We start from the raw sequence: 24,010 nt of genomic DNA on the forward strand, positions 1-24,010 counted from the left end.
GCCGGAGACCGGTGGCCTCAGGCAGCAGCCCTCAGGGCCGGCTCTGCCTGTCATCGTCTGGATCGAAACCCGCCAAGACGATCTGAGAAGCCTCCAGACTAGGAAGCCCCTCACCGCAGAGAACCTTCCCTGCTTCGCCCCGTCCAAGATCACTGCCTTGCCTGAAGCAAAAGCGTCGCCGCCAAGTCGAAACCTACGTTTCGAAAATCAAGGTCACTCCGAGAAGCTCGGAGACGCCTAAAGTTTTCTTTCTTGTGAATTTTTTGGTGGATAGTTGTTCATTTTGTTCATTTTTTGGTGTGTTTCTGAGAGTGCAACTCATTCGGGTTTGTCAAACCTGGGCTTCCCTAGTAGGAATTACGACCCACAAAACTCATGATCCAAAGTCCAAACACCTGATACCCCATATTCCCATGTGCTCTTAGTTTTCAACTTTTGCCGATGACAATGGCAAAGCGACAAGGAAGGCGGACCACGGGGCCACTTCCAATTCGCAAAGACAAAGCTAGAACCGTCGCCATGCGATTCGTGAAGCACAAGATTACACGTGCATGGCCGCACGTCCTTCACTGTGAATGGTTGCGCCATTTTATAGCTGAGCTAGCTCTACAAACCAGAAACCTAATTTTCTCGGCTTCTGCAAAAGAATGAACAACAACGTCCTGGGACTTCTCCGCCTTCGGATCAAGCAAGGAATCAACCTCGCCATCCGCGACGTTACCAGGACCAGCGACCCTTACATCATCGTGACCATGGGGGGCCACAAACTGAAGACTCGCGTGGTGAAGAAGAACTTGAATCCCGTGTGGAACGAGGAACTCACTCTTTCGATTACCAACATTAACGAGCCTATCGTTTTCAACGTTTACGACAAAGACCATATCACCGGCGACGACCCTATGGGCGATGCAGTGGTTGACATCAAGCCCTACATGGAGTGCCTGAAACTGGCGGCGGATTTGGAAAAGCTCCCAGATGGGTGTGCGGTGAAGAAGGTCCAGCCCAGCAGGGACAACTGCCTATCCAAAGAGAGCTGTTGCACTTGGCACGAGGGCAAAATCGTCCAGGACATGATTCTTAAGCTGCGGAATGTGGAGTGTGGGGAAATTGTAATCCAGATTGAGTGGATTGATATTCCGGGTTCTAAAGGTTTAGCAGCTGTTGAGGTCTAGGAGCTTTTGTAATGCATATATAGAATTTCTAGTATAACTTTCGAGCTAGAAAGTATGCGACTGTAACTGTTTTGTTGGATTTATATGTACATTCATAATCAGAAATTTTATTACCAAGTTATGCAAGCACAAAAATGACCTAAAGACTGTTTGAAGTTTGTGATATTGGTATTTAATTTTCCTTTTTTTTTTTTTTTTTTTTTGAAATAAGGGCCGGTGCCGCCCTCAAGCCTTCATTAATGAAACAATGGAATACATGGGGGGGACATGAGACCTAAACCCCAAATAACAAATTACATCAAGAGAACTTCCTGAGATAATATCAGGAGCCTCAACTAGAAACATGTATCCAAAAATGCACCAACTAGCAATGAGCGCACTACTGGCGACTCTAATTGCTTTGACATAACGGTGACATGACGGAAAAATAACTCGGTCTGTAAGACGACGATTACAGCTTAGCATAATTTCCATACGAACAGCTTTCCTATCATGTTGCCGCTGGAAAAAGCATCCAGCGACACTAAGTTTCATCCTGCCACTAGGAGGCAGCGACCATTTGACAAAGCAAGAAATTCGCCACCCACCTAGGGCAGACCAGGCATACGAGATGCACATACCGGCACAGAGGCCACTCCAAACTACCCTCACTCGAAAGAGAAGGGACTTATTTGAGGTCAGAAAGACCCACAAACTGCAGAAAAGTAAACAACTGAAGCAAACAAACTCAACAAACAAACAAGCATAAAATAAAAAACAGCAGCAAAGCCAAACAGCCGAAACCCGGCCCATCCACCGTCTCTCCCATAGGCCCAAAGCAGAAGCCCACCAAGCAAGCATCGATCTGCCGGCACCAGACCTCCCCCAAGTAGCACGACGCCGCCGCGCAGCAACCCTGCACCGCCGCATCACCACGACACTGTGCAGGCCCTTCTTCAACCCGATTGGTGGCCGAAACCCGATCCAGATCAGACCAGATCGAGATCTCAGCGACCGTCCCCCAGCCCCCAGTTGCCGCAGAGCCTCCATTGTTCGCTGCCGGCCATCCGTGTCCCAGAGCCACTCCAACTGCCCCAGAAACAACACAGAAACACACCTGCAGACCGTCCAACCCCAAACCCAGAGCGAACCCAGCTCCACCCGAACCCAGATCGAAACAGCCTCCGCCCACCCTGGACCGCCCTTCAGCTCCTTAACCCCACTGAACTCCGAAACCAACATCCTCTCCCGGACCGGAAACGCAGCGGCACAAGCACCGCCGGCGTTCGGCCGGGAGAGATCGAGCTCACACTTTACTTTCCTCTTCTTTCTCGCGCGTGAGGCGCGTTCTTTTTTCTTTTCAGTATAGCAACTTCTTTAACACAAATCTATCTTTTTAATTTTCCTTTAGAAGCTGCTTGTTTGACATACAAAGTGCAAAATCTCGATGAATAATTCAATCGGCTTCATCGACACTACAGATTTTTTTTCTCAATGGGAGATTTTTATATGATCAATTTAGATTCACAGCCTCTGAATTATGAGGCATTGGGGTTAGATTGAATACTGTAATCTTTAACTGCAAAAATCAGGTCTTTTTTGTGGTGTAGGAGGATTTAGAAAATTTGGACTGTGACTAGCGAGGACATAGGTTTTGTTTTATTTTAAGATACATTTAACCAGGCGCCTACGGGTGATCATTGTTTTAAACATGCAAGCATTGCTACGGTACCATGGAGAATATGCCATTCCTTGTCAGTTCTTATGGAGGAGTATCAAGCCTTGCTGCTTTAACCAATTAAAACAAGAAAATGAAATCTGGGGATTTGGAATTTTGTTCATAGATATTTTTGTTACTCTTATATGGATGTTAGGTTGTATGGTTATGGTTTACTACTGAGATATCTTATCTCCAAATTTGTATGTTTGGTCTAAATTTGCCTTCAAAATTAAGCTTTTGAAACAACCAATGGCGCCAACTTGAACCGAAACTGATCCCATGGCTTCCACTTCAACTTCTTCAATATCTTTGCAAACTAGTGCTCAGAAACCAAGCTTCCCCTCAAATTCAGCAGCCACAACATTCCACACAAACCTTACTTTTCCATATAATCCATTGGCATTTACTAAATTTATATGTGTAAGATCTTCTAGCACTTCCAAGTACTACAATGAAGTTGTGGTGGATGAAGAGATGGACAGAATTCGGAGGCTCCAAAATGGATCAGATGTTCGTGGGGTGGCCTTGGAAGGTGAGAAGGGAAGGTCAGTCGACCTAACGCCTCCGGCTGTGGAGGCCATTGCAGAAAGCTTTGGTGAGTGGGTTATCAAAGGCTTGGAGAAGGAGAGAGGACAGCCTGTGGAGAATGTTAAGGTGTCCCTTGGCAGAGACCCTAGAATATCAGGAGCATCTTTGAGTGTAGCTGTATTTTCAGGTCTAGCTCGTGCCGGTTGTTTGGTGTCTGATATGGGACTTGCAACCACTCCTGCTTGCTTCATGAGTACAATTTTGCCTCCATTTTCCTATGACGCTTCAATCATGGTAGCATAGAGCAAGATCTTCATATATGAATGTAGAGTCTAATAGTAAATGTAGTACTATAAGCTTAGCGAGACCAAGTGCTATTCAATATGTGCACTGATGAGATTGAATGTTGTTGTATTGCAGATGACAGCATCTCACTTGCCCTACACTCGTAACGGTCTGAAATTCTTCACCAAGAGAGGGGGATTGACCTCGCCGGAAGTGGAGGAAATATGTGACAGAGCTGCCAGAAAGTATGCTAATAGGCTCGCGAAAGTGTCAAGCGTGCTTCGAGTACCACCATCAAGAGTTGATTTCATGAGCTCTTACTCGGAGCACCTCCGAAACATTATCAAGGATAGAGTCAACCATCCACTACATTATGACACTCCACTGAAAGGATTTCAGGTGTTCAATCTAGCATTTCCTCCCTGCATTATGTCACCTTACATTTTTATAATGTTGAAACATTTAATCCAAAATCAATTGACAATGCGTGAAGATGCCTAGAATATATATCCAATATCAAATTGTCATTCTCATCGTAATATATGCAGATAGTAGTCAATGCTGGTAATGGATCAGGAGGCTTCTTCACATGGGACGTGTTAGACAAGCTAGGAGCAGACACATTTGGGTCTCTACACCTCAAACCAGATGGGATGTTTCCAAACCACATTCCCAACCCAGAGGACAAAGTCGCCATGGCACTTACAAGGGCTGCAGTGCTAGAAAACTCTGCTGATCTTGGAATTGTGTTCGACACTGATGTGGACCGCAGTGGCATTGTAGATAACAAAGGCAATCCCATTAATGGGGACAAGCTTATTGCTTTGATTTCAGCTATTGTATTGAAGGAACACCCTGGAACCACCATTGTGACCGATGCTCGAACAAGTATGGCACTTACAAGATTCATCACCAACAGAGGAGGTCACCATTGTTTATATCGTGTTGGTTACAGGAATGTGATTGACAAGGGAGTCCAGCTTAATAAGGATGGCATTGAAACTCATCTTATGATGGAAACTTCAGGACATGGTGCTCTTAAAGAGAACTTTTTCCTTGATGATGGTTAGTATTGTCATTTTTGTGCTTTGGTTTTACATGTGCTTGCATATGTAACTCATTTTGCTAATTTTATAGGGGCTTACATGGTGGTGAAGATCATCATTGAGATGGTACGAATGAAGCTTGCTGGATCATATGAAGGGATTGGAAGTATCATTAACGATCTTGAAGAACCAGAAGAATCTGTAGAGCTAAGGATGAATGTAGTCTCTGAGCCTAGATATGCAAAAGAAAAGGCAATCGAGGCAATTGAAACGTTTCGACAGTACGTTGAGGTACTTGTTTAGTAGTTGGTAAATAAAACCCGCTAGCTTAAGTCATTAAGAAATGAATTTGATTTAATTATAACAAATCAGCATTGACTTGTAGGAGGGAAGAATTGAAGGATGGGAATTAGATACATGTGGAGATTGTTGGGTCAGCGAAGGCTGTCTAGTAGACTCAAATGAGACCTCGGCTGCTGCAGTTGACGCTCACATGTATAGGTACGTACGATGTGATCGATTAAAGTAGAAAAGAGTACTTCGATTTAGGGTTTTAATGTGATGATTCTATTCATCCGACAAAGGGGGTATATATACAAGTACAAAGGAGTAGTTTAACTCTAATAGGAAACAATCCTTCCTATAATTACAGGATAACCTAAATAAATAATAATCCTAATTACATACAGATTTACAGCGATTCTTCACTCCCCCTCAAGTTGGTGCATAGATATCTATCATGCCCAACTTGTCAACCGAGCTGTCGGATACCTTCCTGGACACTCCTTTAGTAAGAATGTCAGCTAATTGCTCTTCTGATCGAGTTTACAAATGGAAAGCGAATAACCTTTCTGTCAAGATTTTCTTTAATAAAATGACGATCAACCTCCACATGCTTTGTTCTATCATGCTGAACTGGATTATGTGCAATCTCAATGGCAGCTTTATTATCACAATGCAAATCCATAGGTTGTTTAAGCTTGAAACCTAGATCTTAATTTCAGGACATTACGAATTCATAACATTTCACAGACTCCATGTGCCATACCTCGAAATTCAGCTTCTGCACTTGATCTGGCAACGACTTTCTGTTTTTTGCTACGCCAAGTCACAAGTTTCCATCCTACAAAAGTGAAGTACCCAGATGTAGAATGCTTGTCAGTTTTATCACCAGCCCAATCTGCATCTGTGTATCCAACAACTTTCAATTCATCTTTTTTTTTTTTCAAACAGTAACCCTTTACCCGGCGCCATCTTCAAGTACCTCAAAATCCGAAAGACTGCATCCATATGCTCTTCACTAGGACAATGCATAAACTGACTGACAACACACAACATAAGCAATATCAGGTCTAGTATGTGAAAGATAAATCAACCTTCATACAAGACGTTGATACATCCCTTTATCAGTTGGAACTTGATCAGGATAAATAGCAAGTCTGTGATTCATCTCAATGGGTGTCTCGATTGGACTGCAGTCCAGCATCCCCGTTTCAGCAAGTAAGTCAAGAACATACTTCCTCTGTGACAGTGAAATCCCCTTCTTAGACCTCGCAACTTCAATACCCAGAAAATACTTCAGTTGTCCCAGATCCTTCATTTCGAACTCCTTTGACAGATACTTTTGCAACTCATTCATCTCTTTCGGATCATCCCCTGTAACAATCATGTCATCAACATACACAATAAGAGCTGTAATCTTGCCATTCTTGCGCTTGATAAACAAGGTATGGTCAGAATTGCTCTGTTTGTATCCAAAGGCTCTCATGGACTTTGAAAATCTCCCAAACCAAGCTCTTGGAGACTGCTTCAGGCCATACAAAGATTTCCTCAACTTACACACCTTGCCAACTTCACTTGGGTAATTCTTAACACCTGGGGGCATATCCATGTACACTTCTTCCTCTAAATTCCCATTAAGAAACGCATTCTTCACATCAAACTGGTGCAAGGGCCAATCTTTGTTTGCTGCAAGTGAGATTAGAATCCGGACAATATTGATCTTTGCCACAGGTGCAAAAGTCTCCTCATAATCAATCCCATAGCGTTGTGTATATCCCTTGGCAACCAACCTCGCCTTGTATCTATCAATAGTTCCATCGGCATTAAGCTTCAGAGTAAACACCCAACGACATCCTACAGTCTTCTTTCCAACCGGCATATGTACTAACTCCCATGTTGCATTCTTCTGAAGAGCTTCCAATTCTTCATTCATCGCCCTTGCCCATTTTGGATCCGTCAATGCATCCTGCACGTTACTAGGAATAGATACAGTAGACAATTGATCAACAACAAGTGCATATGACCCGGAAATCCTATGGTTAGACATAAAGTTAGCTATAGGGTATTTAGCTTTGGCTTTGATATCTGGTTCATATTGTTTCTTAGGAATTCCCTTGGTAACCCTTTGTGATTTCTTAGGTTCAACACTTTCTAACTCAGAAGACTCATTAAAGTTTAGGGGTACCTGAGGTGGATCATTCTGAGCGGAATCTTCAGTTGGTGATGTAGAAGGGGAAATATCTTGTGTGTGAGCTTCAGATATGTCTGAATTTTGATTCAAACTATCCAGAAAAGTCGTCTCAGGAAATGATCAATCGTTTGGCTTCTGGAAGTTTATGCCTATTGAAACGATCGATCGTTAGCTTCAAACGATCGATCGTTAGCTTCAAACGATCGATCGTTTGTGTCGTCTGCTTCTGCCTCAGTTTCTGCCTGTTGAAACGATCGATCGTTAGCTTCAAACGATCGATCGTTTGCGTCGTCTGCTTCTGCCTCAGGAAACGATCGATCGTTTGAACCGAATGATCGATCGTTTTGTCCAAACGATCGATCGTCAGGGTCAAACGATCTATCGTTTTTGGCTGTTTCAGAATCTCTTCCTTCAAATCATTCCTCCAAATTTTTTCAAGTCTTCAAAGACATCAAAATCAACAATAGGACAAGGATTCCCTTCACAGCCTCTCCCCCCTGAAGGGAAGACTGAGAAACTCCCCATGAGTAATATGGCTTAGATTCACGGAACGAGACATGCATCAAGAGATATATGTACTGTGTTGGTGAGCGAGTCATAACATCTGTAGCCTTCTGAAACTCGGCATAACCCACAAAAATACACTTCTTTGCACGGGGATCAAGTTTGCTCCGGTGTGGCTTTGGTATATGAACATAAGCTGTGCACCCAAACACTCGGGGCTCCAAATTAGGCATAGAGGGGATGGTCCTTATGAAGATTTTGATGAGGATTCTGAAACTCAATTACCTGTGAAGGAGTACGGTTGATGAGATATGCTGCTGATTTCACTGCTTCTCCCCAATAGGACCGAGGTACATTCTTGCCAAACAAGGAAGCCCGAACAACTTCCAGCAACTGCATGTTCTTCCGTTCTGCCAAACCATTCTGTTGAGGAGTATAAGAATTAATTGGAGGTTTGATGAAGAATCCCATGTGACCGGCAAAACTCAATCATAGGGTCATTCACAAACTCTTCACCATTGTCAGATTGAAACACTCTGATGGATTGTTGATACTGAGTTGCCACCATTTTGTGAAATTCGGTAAACATCCCAAATACTTCACTTTTATTCTTCAGTAATGACACCCATGTCATACGAGTGCAATCATCAATAAATGTTACATAATATCGAGCTCCAGAGAAGGAATTTTTGCAGGACCCTAGACATCAAAGTGAATTTTCATAAAAGGAACAGGACTTTTATTAAGACTTGGTGAATATGAAATACGGTGGCTCTTGGCCAGTTCACAAATGTTACAATGGAAATCCAAATCACTGACAGCCGAAAATAAATGAGGTTGCAGCTTCTTAAGATAACTAAACGGCGACCTAAACGGCGATGCCATAACCATACAGCTTCCTTTGCATTCTCTACCCCATTAATCTGATTAGCTTGCCCCAAAAGATGTTTCTGGTTCTCTCCAGTCTCTGTCAAATCCAAGTAGTATAATTTCCCCCTTCTAACACCATAACCAAGAATCCGCCGAGTCAGAATGTCCTGAAACACACAGAAAGATGGATAGAAGGTCACAATACATGCAAGAGCTAAAATAATTTGACCAACAGATAGGAGATTATAAGCTAGTGATGGAACAACTAGGACAGATTCAAGGGTTAAGGTATCAGATAAAGCAATAGAACCTTCTCCGGTGACCGGAGTTGGAGTACCATCAGCAATAGAGACAACATTTTGAGGGGAATGTCGAAGGTTTTTCACAAGATTAGGGTCATTGGTCATATGATCAGATGCACCTGTATCAATTATCCATGTATTATTCAAAGTAACCTTACCCTTCATACCTGACTGCGCTACATTAGCGTAGGCATTGTCTAGATGCTCTTCCTCTGTAGTAGCAATGGCCGCCTTGCCCAGATTCTTTCGTGGTTTCTTGGTGAAGTCCCACCAATCAGGGTAACCAATCACTTCATAGCACCGCTCCTTGCTATGACCTAATTCCCCACAGATTACGCATTTTTTGTTTGCATATGGGTTTGGTTTACCTTGAGGACGGCGTGGAGAAAGACCTGAGAAGCCTGGAGGAGGACCCGGTTTGCGTCGAATAGCCATAACAGAAGATTCGGTAGGTACCGAACGCCCCATAGCTTGTTTCTCTGATTGCACCTTGCGAATGTAAGCATAGCTCTGCTCCAAGGAGAATTTAGGCTCCTGGCGCAGGATTTCTCCATGCACCTGATCATACTCTAGGTCAAGTCCACTCAAAAACATGTGAACATGCATCTGGGACATCGCTGAAGTTTCTTGAACTACAGCTGCAACATTATCATTCTGAGAGGCCACCCTTTGATCAATCTCCTGGAACATTGCCACTAACTCATTATAGTAGGTCGGAATGGGCCGTCCATTCTGCTTTGCTTCAAAACACTTTTTGTTCAACTCAAAGATTCGGGTTTCATCAGAATCATCATAAAAAGTTTTCTCTACAGCTTCCCAAATATCTTTTGCAGTAGGAAGACTAATATACCGGTTCATAAGAGAGGATTCCATGAAGTCAATTAGCCAACTTTTCACCTTTTCATTGTCTGTGGCCCAAGCTTCATACTCTGCAGAATTCATGGCTCGTTCAGCCTTTACTCCGGTCAGATAACCAACCTTCCCCCGTGCTCCAATGCGCATTCGCATAAGAGGAGCCCATATGGTGTAGTTGGATTTATTCAAGACAACACTAGTGGGGAAAGCAGAGTTGTCTTGTTGGGTGGTGTAGCGGTGATGGATGATTTGTGAGGATGGCACCATTGCCTTCTCGGGACTTGACTGTTCGCCTTCAATTACAGGTCCGACCATGGAGGAATTTGAGATTTTTTTCAGGATTGGTTTTTCTAGGGTTTGAAATTCAGGGATGGTTTGATTTTAATGGTGGTGGTACGCAGCGGTTTGTGGTGTGCTTTGGGATTCAGGATTCAAAGGATGCAGGGCAAGTTCAAAGGATTGAACCTGCTCTGATACCAAGTAGAAAAGAGTACTTCGATTTAGGGTTTTAATGTGATGATTCTATTCATCCCACAAATATACATATACAAGTACAAATGAGTAGTCTAACTCTAATAGGAAACAATTCTTCCTATAATTACAGGATAACCTAAATAAATAAGAATCCTAATTACATACAGATTTACAGCGATTTTACAATTAAAACAAAATTGAAATTTAACAAATGGATGGAGTAATCCATTATATAACTTTTATGACCAAACAAAAAATCCATTATATAACTCCTCAGTTTTTAGGTAATTGAACTGTGTACGTTTCAGGGCAAAAGTATCAGATGAGGTGCATGGACAACATGGCTGGGTACACATTCGGCAGAGCATTCACAACCCGAATATTGCAGTGAACATGCAATCATCTGTGCCTGGCTGTTGCCAAATGATGACGATAGTTCTTCGAGATAAGTAAGCCCCATTACAGATTTCATACAACTGTAAAAAGTGCGTAAAAAAACTAACTGATCCTTTATCCTTATTGAATTTGCAGATTTCTCATAGCTAGTGAAATGGACAGAATCCTTGACATTACTGAGATTGACAAGTATGCCAAAAGTGGAATTGTATGCTGATGCATGAGAATTGATGATTTTGTATCCAACATTAAAGAGTTGCACGTAGCCCCATACAGACATGTTAGGATACACTTGACATATATGGTCAAATTAAATAAAGATCATAAGCAACTGGTTGTGGATAAGTGAAGTCTGGATATGAGAATTTGAGATCCGAGACAAGTTTACAGAACATGCCCATGTATTAAAAAAAAAAAAACTGATTGTGGTAGTACCGATATGAGATTTTGAGACCTAAGACAAGTTTATAAAATAGGTTCATATATTTAAAAACGCCCATATATATAAATAAAAAAAATAAAAAAAAATTATGGTTGTGAATGAGTGAAGTCCGAATATAAATTCTGGCCAAGGATTGAAGGCGTCGTTGGACATCGGCCTGATTAGAACTTTGGTTGAGCGTTTGAGACCCAATTTGAAGGATGCGGCGTCCGGTGGTGTGCAGGTTAATTGATGTGACAGATTGGAACGTTTGTGGTTTGTCAATTCGATCTCTGGGAGGATCGATGGAGGCGGAGAGCAGCGACGGTAAGGAGCGGCCTCGACGGGCGCGGCTTAAAGATGGGGGTGCAGATCCGTCCGATGCAGGTGACAGCGCTTGGCGTCAAGCTGATGGGGCTGGTGGCCGGCATTGCTGGCTGCGGGTGCCGGGTGGCGTCGAGTAGGTGGGGCTGGGATGACCTTTCTCTGACGTAAGGCGGTGGAGCAGAGATTGAGGCCAAGGCAAGGGATGGGATGGGTGCCAAAAGAGGTTTTGGGTGCCCAAAGCAGGATTTTGTGGGCCTGGGCTTCTTTTCTATTGGACTGCTCAAGTACGGTGTTGGGTTGGGCCTTTATTCTTGGGGCTTTGCAACTAGTATATGGGCTCATTGCTGTTAGGGTTCGTATCTGGGATCCGGGAGAAGTTTTATGGGCCCCAAATTTTTCTGCATTTTGGACTGGCTTTTTTGGTTACTTAGGTAGGAGATTGCTCTCTTTTTGGTGTATTTTTATGCGTGGATTAGGCAAGGTCGGTCACACTACCGCCGGCTACCTTGATAGAAGGTTACCCTCTATTCGACGTTTTTATCTACGTGGAAGTATGGTCGACCATACTATTGGTACCGTTTTACTTAGCCCGGATTCTGTCTGTGGCTTCATCAAATGCTTTATTGCATCCCTTAGTACCCTTGTTAGGTTTTATTTCCGATGCTTTGTTGCATCTAGTATTGTTATTATTATTTTATATTTTGATATAGATTCTACATCTATAAGTTGTAAGTTTTCTTATAATTAGTATTAATAAAGTGGCTGACTATTATTCTCTAAAAAAAAAATTGAGATATGAGGCAAATTAATAAAATAGGCCCATATATTAATTATGTATCAAACTCACAACCTTTATTATACAACAAACATAGTGAGCTAGTATCATCAAACTCACAACAATTATTATACAACAATCAAATCCCACCGCTATCACACATACGTTGTGTGATTTTTTATTAGCACTTTATGAGAATTGATGATTTTGTATCCAACGTTAAAGAGTTGTAGATAGCCATACATGCATGTTAGGGTACACAACCATTGACATATAGGATCAAATTAAATAAAGGGTCCTTGATCAAAAGCACCAAAATGAGGGAAAATTATCCCACTTACCCCAGCAAGAGATTTTTATTCCCATTAACACAATTTAAAGAGAAATGACAAATATGCCCTCAGCTTAATTAATAAACTACAACACTACCATGCAATTCTCTCTCCCCTCTCTCCAATCACGATTCACAGCTCTCTCTCTCTCTCTCCCCTATCGGATTCTGATTCCGACCTCTACGATCAGCTTCTCTCTCTCTCTCTCTCCCCCTGCCGGATTCCGAACCAGGCAAGAAAAATTCAAGCTCCGACCTCTACGATCAGCTTCCCTGCTGTTGTCGTATTGGAAGCCGTCTCCAACGAGGCCGATCGTGAAGGTCGTGGCCCTGCCGCATAAGAGGTTGGCGTCTGAGGAAGAGGTCGGGAGTAACGGTGGGGTGTTGAGGTGAGCTCTGATCCGGCGTCGCCAGCGTCAAAGCCAGCCTTCCTTCTCTAACGCTGGTTTTAGGTCAGGCTCGTCGGTTTCGAGTGCAGGAGCTTCTCGGAGGTTTAATCAAGTTGGGTTTAATCCAGCTTTGATTGAATGCTGCAGCTGTTTAGTTTCCTTTGTTTGGGTTTTAGTTGTGAAATTGATGAGGATCTGGGAATGTGTGTGGATTACTGGTTTCAGAGTTTCATTTGAGCAGTAAGGAATTTTGGTTTGTTTTTGAGCTCTTCATCTGATGAACTTTGGGATAATTTGTAATGCATTGTCGTTTGTAGTGGACTAGGCGTTAGTGGATTACTGCATTGGGAATGTTTCTACATGATTTTTAGCCAAATCGCATGTTTTTTTTTTAAGTAATGGGACAGAAGGAAAGGAAAAAAAAAATTGAATGTCTATTGGGAGTCAGTAGACGTCTATTGGATGGCAATAGACGTTTTGAATTGATATAATCTCTTTGTTTTTTTCTTTAATCAAAGTTTTATTTGTCTAATTTTAAGAAGATTAGTTCCCATTCCGGCGACCAAAAGTTCTATTAAGGGGCAATAGATGTCTATTGGGAGGCAATAGAGGTTTATTGCCCCTCTATTGGGGAGCAATAGACGTCTATTGGGGGGCAATAGACGTCTATTGGGGGGCAATAGACGTCTATTGGGGGGCAATAGACGTCTATTGGGGGAAATAGAGGTTTTCAGAAAATTCCAGTGAGCGGAGGTCGGTGATTGGATTCTGGCGAAAGTTGGCCGGAATCTGGTGACCGGCTCCGGCGAAGTCTCCTATGTTTCTCTCTCTCTCTAAGTAACAAAGGGGTGAGGGTAAAATTGTATTAAAAAAATACAAAAAAAAAAAAAATCTTAAATGGGGTATTAGGGAAGACCTCCTTAGAGTATTTTGGATAAGAGGGAATTAAAAAAACTTAATGGAGTAAGTGGGAAAAAAATCCCTAAAAATGAGGTAAATAAACAAAAACCCTTCAATAAACATCCTTGTGTATTGATAAGCAACCGGTTTGTGGGTGAGTGAAGTGTGGATATGAGAGTTTAAGAAATACATGCATGTTAGGCCGTTAGGGTATATAACCATTGACATATAGGATCAAATTAAATAAATATCCTTGTGTATTGCATCTATTGATAAGCAGCTAGCTGGTTGTGGATGAGTGAAGTCTAAATATGAGAATTTGAGATAAGTTTATAGAATAGGCCCATATATTAATAAAAAAATTTGATTGTGAAAGTACCGATCTGAGATTTTAAGACCCAAGACAAGTTTATGAAATAGGCCCGTATATTAAAAAAAGAAACATATATTAAAAAAAGATTGTGAATGAGTTAACAGTTAAGTCTGAATATGAGCTTTTGAGACTGGAGATAAGTTTAAAGAATAAAAAAAAAAAATTAATACTTGTAGTGAGCTGGTATCAAACTTACAACCTTTATTATATTACAAACAAATCTCACCATTATCACACATGCATTGTCTGATTTTTTATTAGCACTTTAATTATTTGTACAATAACTGGGTAGAACGCTGGGTGTTTCTTGCCGGAAAAATATCAGGCCTGAGGCCGGCGGCCTCTTCCAGCTCACCTCAGGTCCGGCTCTGAGTGAGTAGATGAGCGTCAATGTCTTTGATGTTATCAGTTACCGTCTGGAGCATAAAATATGGGTCTGCAACATCGTCATGCATCTTCTCATACTCCAAATTAATCATATGCACCGTTGCTTTCGGGTTTGGAGTGGTAATAATTTGCAGGATGAACTTGAAGCTCTTGTAATGATCAAGAAGTTCTCCTTCAACAATTTTCCAAGTCGTTGAATGTTTCTTGCTGTCCAGGGCTTCAATCATCGCCTGGCATACTTTAGCTTTCCCATCTGCATTAATAAGCATATATATGCAACTAATCAGTTAGTAAAGAAATTAAAACATCCAGTACTTTATATAGTAAAACTTGATTAGTATGAACCTACGTACCTTGGAAATACTTCCAGGAGGAGATAGAACCGACTTTTGCGGATGAGGACGAGTCAGCTTGATTAGTTGCAACACCATCAAGTTTGTTGTTGGGTACATGGTGTGGTCTGTTTACCACCATATCATAGAACTCGTAAGCACCAACCGTGATCTCAATAGCCACCTCCAGCTTACCATAACTGGACATTTTGATTAGCTAGGCAGTATGGAAGAAACTACTTAGGCCCGGCCTACTTAAGTGAGGCTAGCTAGGTATTGTTTGGCTCCAAAACCAGTCTGGTTGCAAACAGTTTCTTTTGAGTGCGCAAGCGTGCCAGCACAGTGGGGTGCAGTCGTCGGGGAGTCTCTTGACCTGACTTCTTCTCAAACGCTATGGACGAGGAGAGCACCAACCTCGTCACAGGGTTCTTTTCTATGCCTTTCGGAAAATGACTTTTTGCCTTACGGGTAAAGGCTTGTGTTGTGATCTCTTGCGTCACCGAGTCGATACTTAGTGTTGTAGACTAAGCAGAGCAATCACCGGGAAGTAGGAGAAAACACGGGTTTGCTAAAGCGTGACTTTAGCTTCGCTGGGTTGCGAGGGCGTTACCCTTACTTCGCTGGTTTTCAACTAGGTTGAAGGTAGGTTAGTTGATTGAAGAGGTGTGTCCTTCTATATCGTCTTTAACCTCTATATATAGGCTGCTCGTAGATTCTCCTTCTTAATAGGAATGAAATACTATATTTCAGGCCGCAGTTATTGGTCTTTGATCAAATCAAAACACTTAATAATTTTGATAGCTATTGTACAATAATTAATAATTATCCTCTGTCGCCGCTAGAATGTAGGCAAAGTTAATTACCTCTTGGAGACAACTTCTGGGCATGATTAATTGCATGTATATTCATTTGATGATTGCAATTAAAGGATGATTGTTTCTTCCATGTGTTCTACGTCCACCACACTCCTTAATTGCATTGGAGACTTGATTGGGTGCACACCATTGGTAGCGAATGATGGCCCACCATGCTATTTCTTCCTTAATTGGCCCATGCATGAGCCACTATATATATATATATATATATACAGATCCTATCCAGAGCGGAGCTCTGCTTTGAAATTAACTTGTGAAGTTCGAGTTTTTGGTCACTTTTCGGTCGCATATCCACATCTCGACCGTTCAGTTTTTAGGTACTAGTGTATAGATCATCTATGCAAATTTTCAGCCAAAATGATGATCATTAAGGCATTGATAACTGCCTTAAAGCTAGTACGGTTCAGGTTGACAGATTCAGTCTGTCCATTGGTTTAAATGAGTTAGATACCTTAAGTCCTTAACGATCATCAATTTGGCTGAAAATTTGCAGAGATGATCTATACACTAGTACCTAAAAACTGAACGGTCGAGATGTGGATGTCCTACCGAAAAGTGACTCAAAACTCGAACTTCACATGTTGATTTCAAAGCGGAGCTCCGCTCTGGATAGGATATGTGTGTGTGTGTGTGTGTGTATATATATATATATATATTCCTTGTTGACCACAATCAAGCATGATTGCATGCTTCCATATTTGCACGTGCATGCCATATTCCTTAATTGAATGGGCAGCCTTGATTATTGGTGGTGCAGGCCAGTGAAGGATAATTGTATTATTCCTTAATTGATCAACCCAATTTGTTCACGTTAGCGACCTTGATTGAGACATATATGGGGCCTTGATAATTACCTTGCATGGCTCGCGTAATCTCGGCCATATATGCAGCTTGCATATTTTATCTTCCCGTTTTGCACAGTCTTGACAACCAAACAAACCACCATTAATTATCAAATATATTGATAATTAAATAGTAAATCAATGAATATCCAGATTTGCCTCAAGATGGCTTGATCTCTAAGTAGGCTTTATTTAGCCTCTAAACAATATATTTCAAACTTGTCGAATATATATAGCCTGGGCCACAGATATTGGCCTGGATTTCTTCGAGTCCCCCTTGTCGGGAAAAAATGTTAATTTTGGGTTCAAACAGGTATAATGATAGGCATGCTAAGCACACCGAAAGATGTTTGCCTCAATCTTAGCCATTGATCTGTTCAGCCATGTTCATTTCATTTATTTGGGCCACCAATGTGAAGCCCACGAAAAAATAGCCCAAGGGCTGTACAAAGGGCCACTTTTAGCCCAGTTCTTGGTCCTTTAGCCTCTCAAATAGTTTTTTTGGTTTAGGTTAGCTCCCAATTGGAGGTGAAAATCTTCATTTTTGGGCTATATTTACCCCTTAGCCCAGGGTTGGAGACGGCCTAACCTCTCTCTGTAATATAAAAGAAAACTATGGACACTTGAAGAACAGCGCTCATCGATCAAGGGAAAAATAGCCCTCAGTTCTTTTGAGACCAAGGTGAGCTAGCTCGCTGTAATTTAATTTGTTCTTCTGACCTTTAGCCCTCATGTCACACATCAAAAGAAGAAAATAGGATACACGTACCTAACGGGGCCGGCCCAAGGATAACTCTAAATGCGCACTTTAATTTCAAAGCGTTGGATAAAATCTGTATATATATATATATACAGATCCTATCCAGAGCGAGGTCTCGCTCTGAAATTAAAGTGCGAGGTTAGAGTTTATATATGGTCACTTTTCGGTCTCTAACCTCGCACTTTAATTTCAGAGCGAGGCCTCGCTCTGGATAAATATTATATATATATATATATATATATATATATATCATTTCTGCAAATTTTCAGCTAAATTGATTACCGTTAAGGTATCGAACTAGATTAAATCAATGGACGAACCAAATCTGTCCAACCTAAACCATTTATGCTTATAATTGTAAGTCACAGTTATGAATGCCTTAGCGATTACCAATTTAACTAAAAATTTGCAGAACTGATCTACTCATATAGACCTAAAAATGAACGGTGAGGATGTCGATATGTGATTGAAAAGTTGGTCTAATAATCGATCTCTTAAAAAAAAAAAAATTGATCCCTCACTAGAAAGGCCTTAATATATATAGATCGAGGGCCCTTCCACTATGATATCTTTTTTTTTAGTCAATTTTAGGGATCTTTTGTGGGACTCACTTTTCAATCACATATGGGCATCTCGACCGTTTAGCTTTTAGGACTGCATGAATAGATCACTTATGCAAAGATTCAACCAAATTGATGACTGCTAAGGTATAGAACTAGATTAAATCAATGGACGAACTAAATCTATCCAATCTGAACTGTTCATAGTTATAATTGTAAATCACAGTTATGAACGTCTTAACAATTATTAATTTAGTTGAAAATTTATAGAAGTAATCTACTCATAGAGATTTAAAAACTACTGAATAATTGAGATGTCGATATGTGATTGAAAAGTTTGTCTCATAATTGATCCCTTAAAATGACAAAAAAAAAAAAAAAAACCCCCCCCCTCCCCCCCCCCCACACACAATATATATATATATATATATATATATATATTGATCTTAAATTGAGACAGGTCGCATCGAGGAGGAAATATGATGAGATGAGATAAGGTATACCATGCCGGAGTACTGCATATGTTGATATGATCTAGTAATTGCCTGCTGACATAAATTGGAAGACTTCGGATATTCAATTATTTATGCCCACCCCCCGGCATAAAAGATCATGTACGAATATCCGGCCTATTCATTCCTTGCCCCGTTTGGTTAGCTGGAATGTCAAAATTGGAAAAGGATTTATTTTCCTTTCCAGACGGATATGGAATGGAATATGATTTGGTATTTCCATGTGAGTGTTTGGAATATTACTAGAAATTAAATTTTGGAATTAATTTTTCATTTCTATTGTAGTGTTTGGTAAGTCATAAGAATGAAATATGGAATTGTAATTTTCAATAACGCCCTTTTACTAATTAAAGTACATCAATTTATAAGGAATATTAGTGGGGAATATAAATTTTTAGAGGGATAATTAATGTAATTTTGCCTTTGACAGTGGGAAATGGAAATAGAATACCACCCATGACTAGGTAATTCTATTCAGGCTTTATGAGGGAGTCAATTTCCAGTCAAATCTTATTTTTTATTTTTTTTCCAATATTTAATTACAACCAAACAGCACATCTGAATGGAAAATGAAATTAATTCTCATTCCATACCATGATTTCCTGCCATCTAAACAGGGCCTTAGTTGAATTGGTCAAACAGCTATGGTTTGGTAAGAGCCGAAGCATTTTTTTGTGGTGGAGAATTTTGTTCTAGTACTGGCATCAGTCTAATTTATTTTCTCATCTACGATAGTTCCCGGTTAATTTGTACTCTTTTAAAAAGAGTCATTTTTCTTTTGTTGTTTTAGCAGTGGTTTCGATCCAGAAGGTCTAGGGAACTTTTCAGAAGAGAGTCATTTTTATTTTGTTGTTATGGCAATGGCTTCCGGAAGAACTTCTTTCTGAATTAAGGTAAGGGTTATGTTCATCGTAGCCCATCTTCTTTGAGTGTATATAATATTTTCTCCTCCTTCTTTCGTTGAGAGAGTATGTCACACTTGTTACCACTATAAGATGATAGTCTTAGATAATCGTGTATATACATGAGAAAAAACAAAACCCGTACCGTGATGATCGATCATGCGTACTATTCACAAACATGTATAGTTGTAAACTCAAACACTTCAGAACAAAAGAAAGCAGAATTATTAGGGTTTTACTTTTCCCATTTACATGCTACAAACTACCCTAAAACTAGCTAGCTAGCTCTTCGACCTGTTATTATTATCTGATGATCGACATATCATCACATTGCTACTTCTTGATCTTGATCCTCTTGCGTTGACAAGGAATTTGCATTACTGCTACGCGAGGAAGGCGATCCGATAAGCTGATCAATCACCACTTCCTTTCCCTTGCATATGATCTTTATATCGCAGCAGGTCGTTTCTGGAGATGCATTTCGTAGTATCTGATTAGCAACCCCGGTTCCCTTTCTAGACCTCAGTTTCCTAAACACAAAAGGCAATAACAACCTCCAATTATAATACTCGTGAAGAAAGAGCCGTAATAAATGCAAAGAAGAGGGATCTTTCACGCAGTAGCGAAGGGTTTGAACCAAGATTTCCAGATGAATGGGGTAGGGTATTAGTACATCTGATGGTATAAGGTTTAGATATCTTATACCTGAGACTGGATATCGTTGTTCCAACAACTAGATTCTTCACGTTTCCAGTTGGAATAAGGTTTAGGATGGCCTTTGAAATTGTATCACTCTCAATAAACATACCATCGACCTTAACCTGTATGTCATACGTTATTAATATTAAGTTGAATAATCATTATATCTCAATTAAGTAGTACTTGCTAATTAATGGGTCTAATTATTCGTAAACAAGGTATTAGAGGCGTGATCAAATTTGGTACCTTGGCGGTTAAGCATGCAGCAACGTATTTCTCAAGGAGCTTGGTCCTTTTGTCTCTTTCTTGAGCCAGGTACTTATTCACCATCTTTGGACTCACTTTACTTCTTGGAAGCATTCCTACTACATAAAATGTCAAAATAAATTAAAAACATCGCTCAGTTCTCATTAATCCGTTTAAAAGTCACCAATATTAATTAACGGTTGCCATAAGCCTATTAAAATGTCGTTAATAAAGCTAGCAACGCAAATTAGACAGATTAATTATCACTAAACTTGTTACCTTCATGATCATCATCATGATAATAAAAAAATTTAGGTGGGCATGACCGTCGACCCACCATTCACTATTTTCAACATACAATTAGTATTCAAATTATCCCTTGTTATGTGGAAATCAAATACTACAAATCCTGCACCACCTTAATAAATGATGAGTCAGATCACATAACCGCTTTACCATAACCAAACGTTTTTCAGCCTTAGGATCAGGTCCCCTAGCACCTTGCAGTACTAACTAACTAGCTAGGTGTAGCCCCATAAGAGATATGTTGACAAGTTCATATTGGATAAGATAGCTAGCTGATGAATTGATCAACCATGCCAGTTGCTACAAGACGTCAACCGCACGCGGGGTATCGATCTCTTTCAACTTAAATATTTGAAACTTTCTCTTCCTTAGAATGAAAATTCAATATACACGAAAAGACATGTAAGCGTGACAAGCAGTTGACATAGACTATACAGCTAGCTAGGTTCATCGAACAAGAGTACGCAAAGACTATTCGTTCCTCATTTGACCTTAAACTCATATCGGAACTTATAACCGGCCAGCGTGCTTTTCAGACCGATGTGAACTACAGGTTATTGATTCATCATGCAGAATCATAAAGACGATGTCGAATTAAATAACTTACATGGAGAAGGAATGAATCGAATTGGTGGAAAGACATGTACGAGTTTGACATGATACACGGTTTTGATATTGGATGATGGATGAGTAACGGCTTGGCTGAGCGTCCAGAGAAGGGCATCCATGCTAGACTCGCTCTTCATCAGGTCCACTGCGACGTGATAAACCCTTTCTTCCTGAATGATTTGATCCGGCTTCGTCTTGTGATTGATACAATTGAAATCAATAGAAAACAAACTCCCCTCATCATCAGATTCGCAGTAGGGGTAGCAGTCTTCTTCGAATTCTTGGATGGCTTCCAAGGACAAGGACAAAGGCACGTCCGGCATGCTATGTATACCGACGCTGCTCTGATGATGATCAAGCTGCGGCAGGAGTATTATTGACATAGCTAACTATGTCAACATAATTTTGAGCACAACAGCTACTTTTGAGTCTGGAGTCTTGGGACTTGACTTGTTTCGTTTGTTTGAGGACCAAAAGAAACCAATTGCTGTATATATGTGCTAGTTGCCTCCAAATTCAAAGAAGCTCGCAAGATGAACTCGAGAGTACTCTCGGGGTAGCAATATTACTATATTAGTTAATTAATCATATATTTTATTAAGACAGTAAAGAATAGCTATGAATTGTTATATATATATATATATATATATATCTCTCTCTCTCTCTCTCTCTCTCTCTCTCTCTCTCTGATAGGTAGTTTTCATGGCTCTATTGATATTATTGCAGATTTCAATATTAATAGCTAGAAATTATACATCTCTCTCTCTCTCAAGTATAGAGATAGCTAGTTTCATTCTCAGAAAACAAAAAAATTCTCAGAAAACAAAAAAAGAGTATAGAGGTAGTTTTCATGCTACTCTTGCCTTTATTAAATGGAAGCCGACTTTGGAAATTTTCTGCCCGCATAGGAGCAGTTCCCTACCCCCTAATTTGGTGACGAATTAAATAACAAAAACAAAAAGTCAGGAATAATAAAAACCTTACGTATCTTGTATATCCGGTACTACAAAATAAATTATTCTTTGTCTTAGGCTAGCTTTCCAACTGATCACCAGACCTTGCTCGCTTCATTAAGAATTTTCATTTGCCGTGAAAGGTCATTTATGTTCTTAAATAAGTAGAAGGGACAAAGACTCGAAGAGAATAGAAAAGGGATCAAAATGGAATCCAGGAATATAATTATAGGAGATATTGACAGAAACTATACAACTTCTTCCAGGCATTTTCTGAATCTTTAGTGTGAATACGCCTTAGTTAATTAAGGAGAAGATCAAAAGAAAAAATATATTCTATACTAATATACATCAAGTATTGACTTCACAATGCTAGAAATTGCGTTCATAGAGTCGTAAGCTAAGAAACTAAGCTACAATGGCAGAAACCCTAACCTGATGAAGACGACGAAGCAAAATGGGAGAGAGAATAGACTGGTATTGATGCTCGGTAATTTTACAAAATGGTAGCAGCTTACAAATTGAAAGAGAGACTAGCTATTTATACTAATTGGCCGAAAGCTCGAGAATTATTCTAGATTAGCATGTAGATGATGCCACGTGGCCATCAAACGGTCCAGATTTGATCTTCATGCAACTTAGTTGCACACGGTGAGGCTCAAGAGCATTCCTGTAGCACAAGCTGTTAATGAGCTGGCTAGCATCACATGCAAGGCATGCAACTGTACTGGCACTCATGCTGAGCTCACTAGCTTCATCACTAGGCATTGTTTGCAAGAGTTGGGCCTGGAGAGTGGAGAACATGTGAAGTATGTGTAGCTTGTTGGGAGGAGGCTGGAATGCGCATGATGTAACTTACAGCCTAAACAGACGTTAACGTCCGGGTCGATTTGGACATTTCAATGGCGCTCAACGAATGTTAACATGGCAAATAGATTTTCACTGGGGAAACCTCTCTCACGTGACAAACAGTAGATCGTCTTCATTCTTCAATTACTCATCTACTCCTCGTCGGTTCAGAATATTGATTTCTGCATAAGGTAGTTTCCCTCAAATTCAAAGCGCTTGGTTTGCCATTCTGATTCCCCTTCATCTCTAAATTGTGGGTTGAGTCAATTTGTCTTGGCTTAGTTAATTGAATGTAGCGATCAAAGGCCTCAACCCTTAAGTCTTCGTTTCTAACTCATCATTATTTGAATGTTCTACTGGGTCCATTCTATTCTTATTTTCTTCCAACTCAGATTTCTATATTTAATAGCATCATGGTTCTGAGATTATGATAATGTAAGCATCAAACAACTAGGTGTGGACACCATTTACGGATCTATTACCAATCTTTTCTGAGAATTGAATTAAAGAAAATTAGAATATGAAAAATTGGCATAACTGGAATCTCAAATTCCATTTTACCAGAATAAACTCAGAGCAACACAAAGTTTATAACTACTTAGAGCCCAGATTGGTTCAGATTTAACACGTAGAGCCGTTTCATCTCGTCGTCGACCGGCAAATGGTCTTGCCGGACTCCATTTCATCAATGCCTTGAATGCTTCACGTCTACATGAACTGAATGATCAGATCCTTGAGTTATTTTGCTTCACGCCTACATGAGCTGAATGCTTCAATACCAGAACAAGCTAGTCCATCACAAGGTAAAGGCAGGTTCCATTCTCGAGTACAAGACTGACTTTTGTCGGTTTGTAGGAAATATCATAAAACCCTCCTATTTTTACCGTAAAGGCTCTAAATTTTTACTCATAATGGCTCCGTCTTACTGCAATTACTAAATAGCCCCATCTCAGAGAAACTGGTGGCCATACTTGCTCCAACACTGCGGTCAACGCTGGGCTGTAACTTGCAGCCTGCGTATTCCAGACATCTCCAGCTTGTTGAGCCTTGCTTTCTGT

General features: G+C 40.5%; 4 protein-coding genes across 4 annotated transcripts; 2 read left to right on the top strand and 2 right to left on the bottom strand.

Moving 5' to 3' along the window:
- The first annotated feature begins 565 nt into the window (after nt 1-565).
- LOC133710007 (protein C2-DOMAIN ABA-RELATED 9-like) lies at nt 566-1,307 on the top strand. Its single transcript, XM_062135978.1, has one exon. It carries the CDS (start codon nt 648-650, stop codon nt 1,170-1,172), a length of 525 nt encoding a protein of 174 aa, XP_061991962.1. The 5' UTR covers nt 566-647; the 3' UTR covers nt 1,173-1,307.
- A 1,735-nt stretch (nt 1,308-3,042) lies between these two features.
- On the top strand, nt 3,043-10,996 carry LOC133710008 (uncharacterized). The gene is made up of 7 exons (XM_062135979.1): nt 3,043-3,693; nt 3,820-4,083; nt 4,233-4,749; nt 4,822-5,021; nt 5,116-5,231; nt 10,517-10,657; nt 10,740-10,996. The coding sequence occupies exons 1-7, from the start codon at nt 3,151-3,153 to the stop codon at nt 10,819-10,821; spliced, it is 1,863 nt and encodes a 620-aa protein (XP_061991963.1). The 5' UTR covers nt 3,043-3,150; the 3' UTR covers nt 10,822-10,996.
- A 3,480-nt stretch (nt 10,997-14,476) lies between these two features.
- LOC133709202 (MLP-like protein 34) lies at nt 14,477-15,047 on the bottom strand. The gene is made up of 2 exons (XM_062134865.1): nt 14,861-15,047; nt 14,477-14,760 (listed from the first exon to the last, which is right to left on the bottom strand). The coding sequence occupies exons 1-2, from the start codon at nt 15,045-15,047 to the stop codon at nt 14,477-14,479; spliced, it is 471 nt and encodes a 156-aa protein (XP_061990849.1).
- A 4,376-nt stretch (nt 15,048-19,423) lies between these two features.
- LOC133709670 (uncharacterized) lies at nt 19,424-22,602 on the bottom strand. Its single transcript, XM_062135484.1, has 4 exons — nt 21,149-22,602; nt 20,236-20,354; nt 19,996-20,111; nt 19,424-19,820 (listed from the first exon to the last, which is right to left on the bottom strand). The coding sequence occupies exons 1-4, from the start codon at nt 21,531-21,533 to the stop codon at nt 19,616-19,618; spliced, it is 825 nt and encodes a 274-aa protein (XP_061991468.1). The 5' UTR covers nt 21,534-22,602; the 3' UTR covers nt 19,424-19,615.
- Between the last annotated feature and the right edge of the window lie 1,408 nt (nt 22,603-24,010).

The sequence above is a fragment of the Rosa rugosa genome, chromosome 5 (genome assembly GCF_958449725.1).
Source record: "Rosa rugosa chromosome 5, drRosRugo1.1, whole genome shotgun sequence".
NCBI lineage: Eukaryota > Viridiplantae > Streptophyta > Magnoliopsida > Rosales > Rosaceae > Rosa > Rosa rugosa.

Coding starts and splice junctions, on each gene's coding strand:
- LOC133710007 (XM_062135978.1), top strand. CDS start 648: ATGAACAACAACGTCCTGGGACTTCTCCGCCTTCGGATCAAGCAAGGA.
- LOC133709670 (XM_062135484.1), bottom strand. CDS start 21,533: ATGTCAATAATACTCCTGCCGCAGCTTGATCATCATCAGAGCAGCGTC. Junction 20,355..21,148: donor TCGATTCATTCCTTCTCCAT/GTAAGTTATTTA, acceptor CATTTTATGTAG/TAGGAATGCTTCCAAGAAGT. Junction 19,821..19,995: donor ACAACGATATCCAGTCTCAG/GTATAAGATATC, acceptor TTTTGTGTTTAG/GAAACTGAGGTCTAGAAAGG.
- LOC133709202 (XM_062134865.1), bottom strand. CDS start 15,047: ATGTCCAGTTATGGTAAGCTGGAGGTGGCTATTGAGATCACGGTTGGT. Junction 14,761..14,860: donor CTCCTGGAAGTATTTCCAAG/GTACGTAGGTTC, acceptor TTATTAATGCAG/ATGGGAAAGCTAAAGTATGC.
- LOC133710008 (XM_062135979.1), top strand. CDS start 3,151: ATGGCTTCCACTTCAACTTCTTCAATATCTTTGCAAACTAGTGCTCAG. Junction 5,232..10,516: donor GTTGACGCTCACATGTATAG/GTACGTACGATG, acceptor TGTACGTTTCAG/GGCAAAAGTATCAGATGAGG. Junction 10,658..10,739: donor ACGATAGTTCTTCGAGATAA/GTAAGCCCCATT, acceptor TTGAATTTGCAG/ATTTCTCATAGCTAGTGAAA.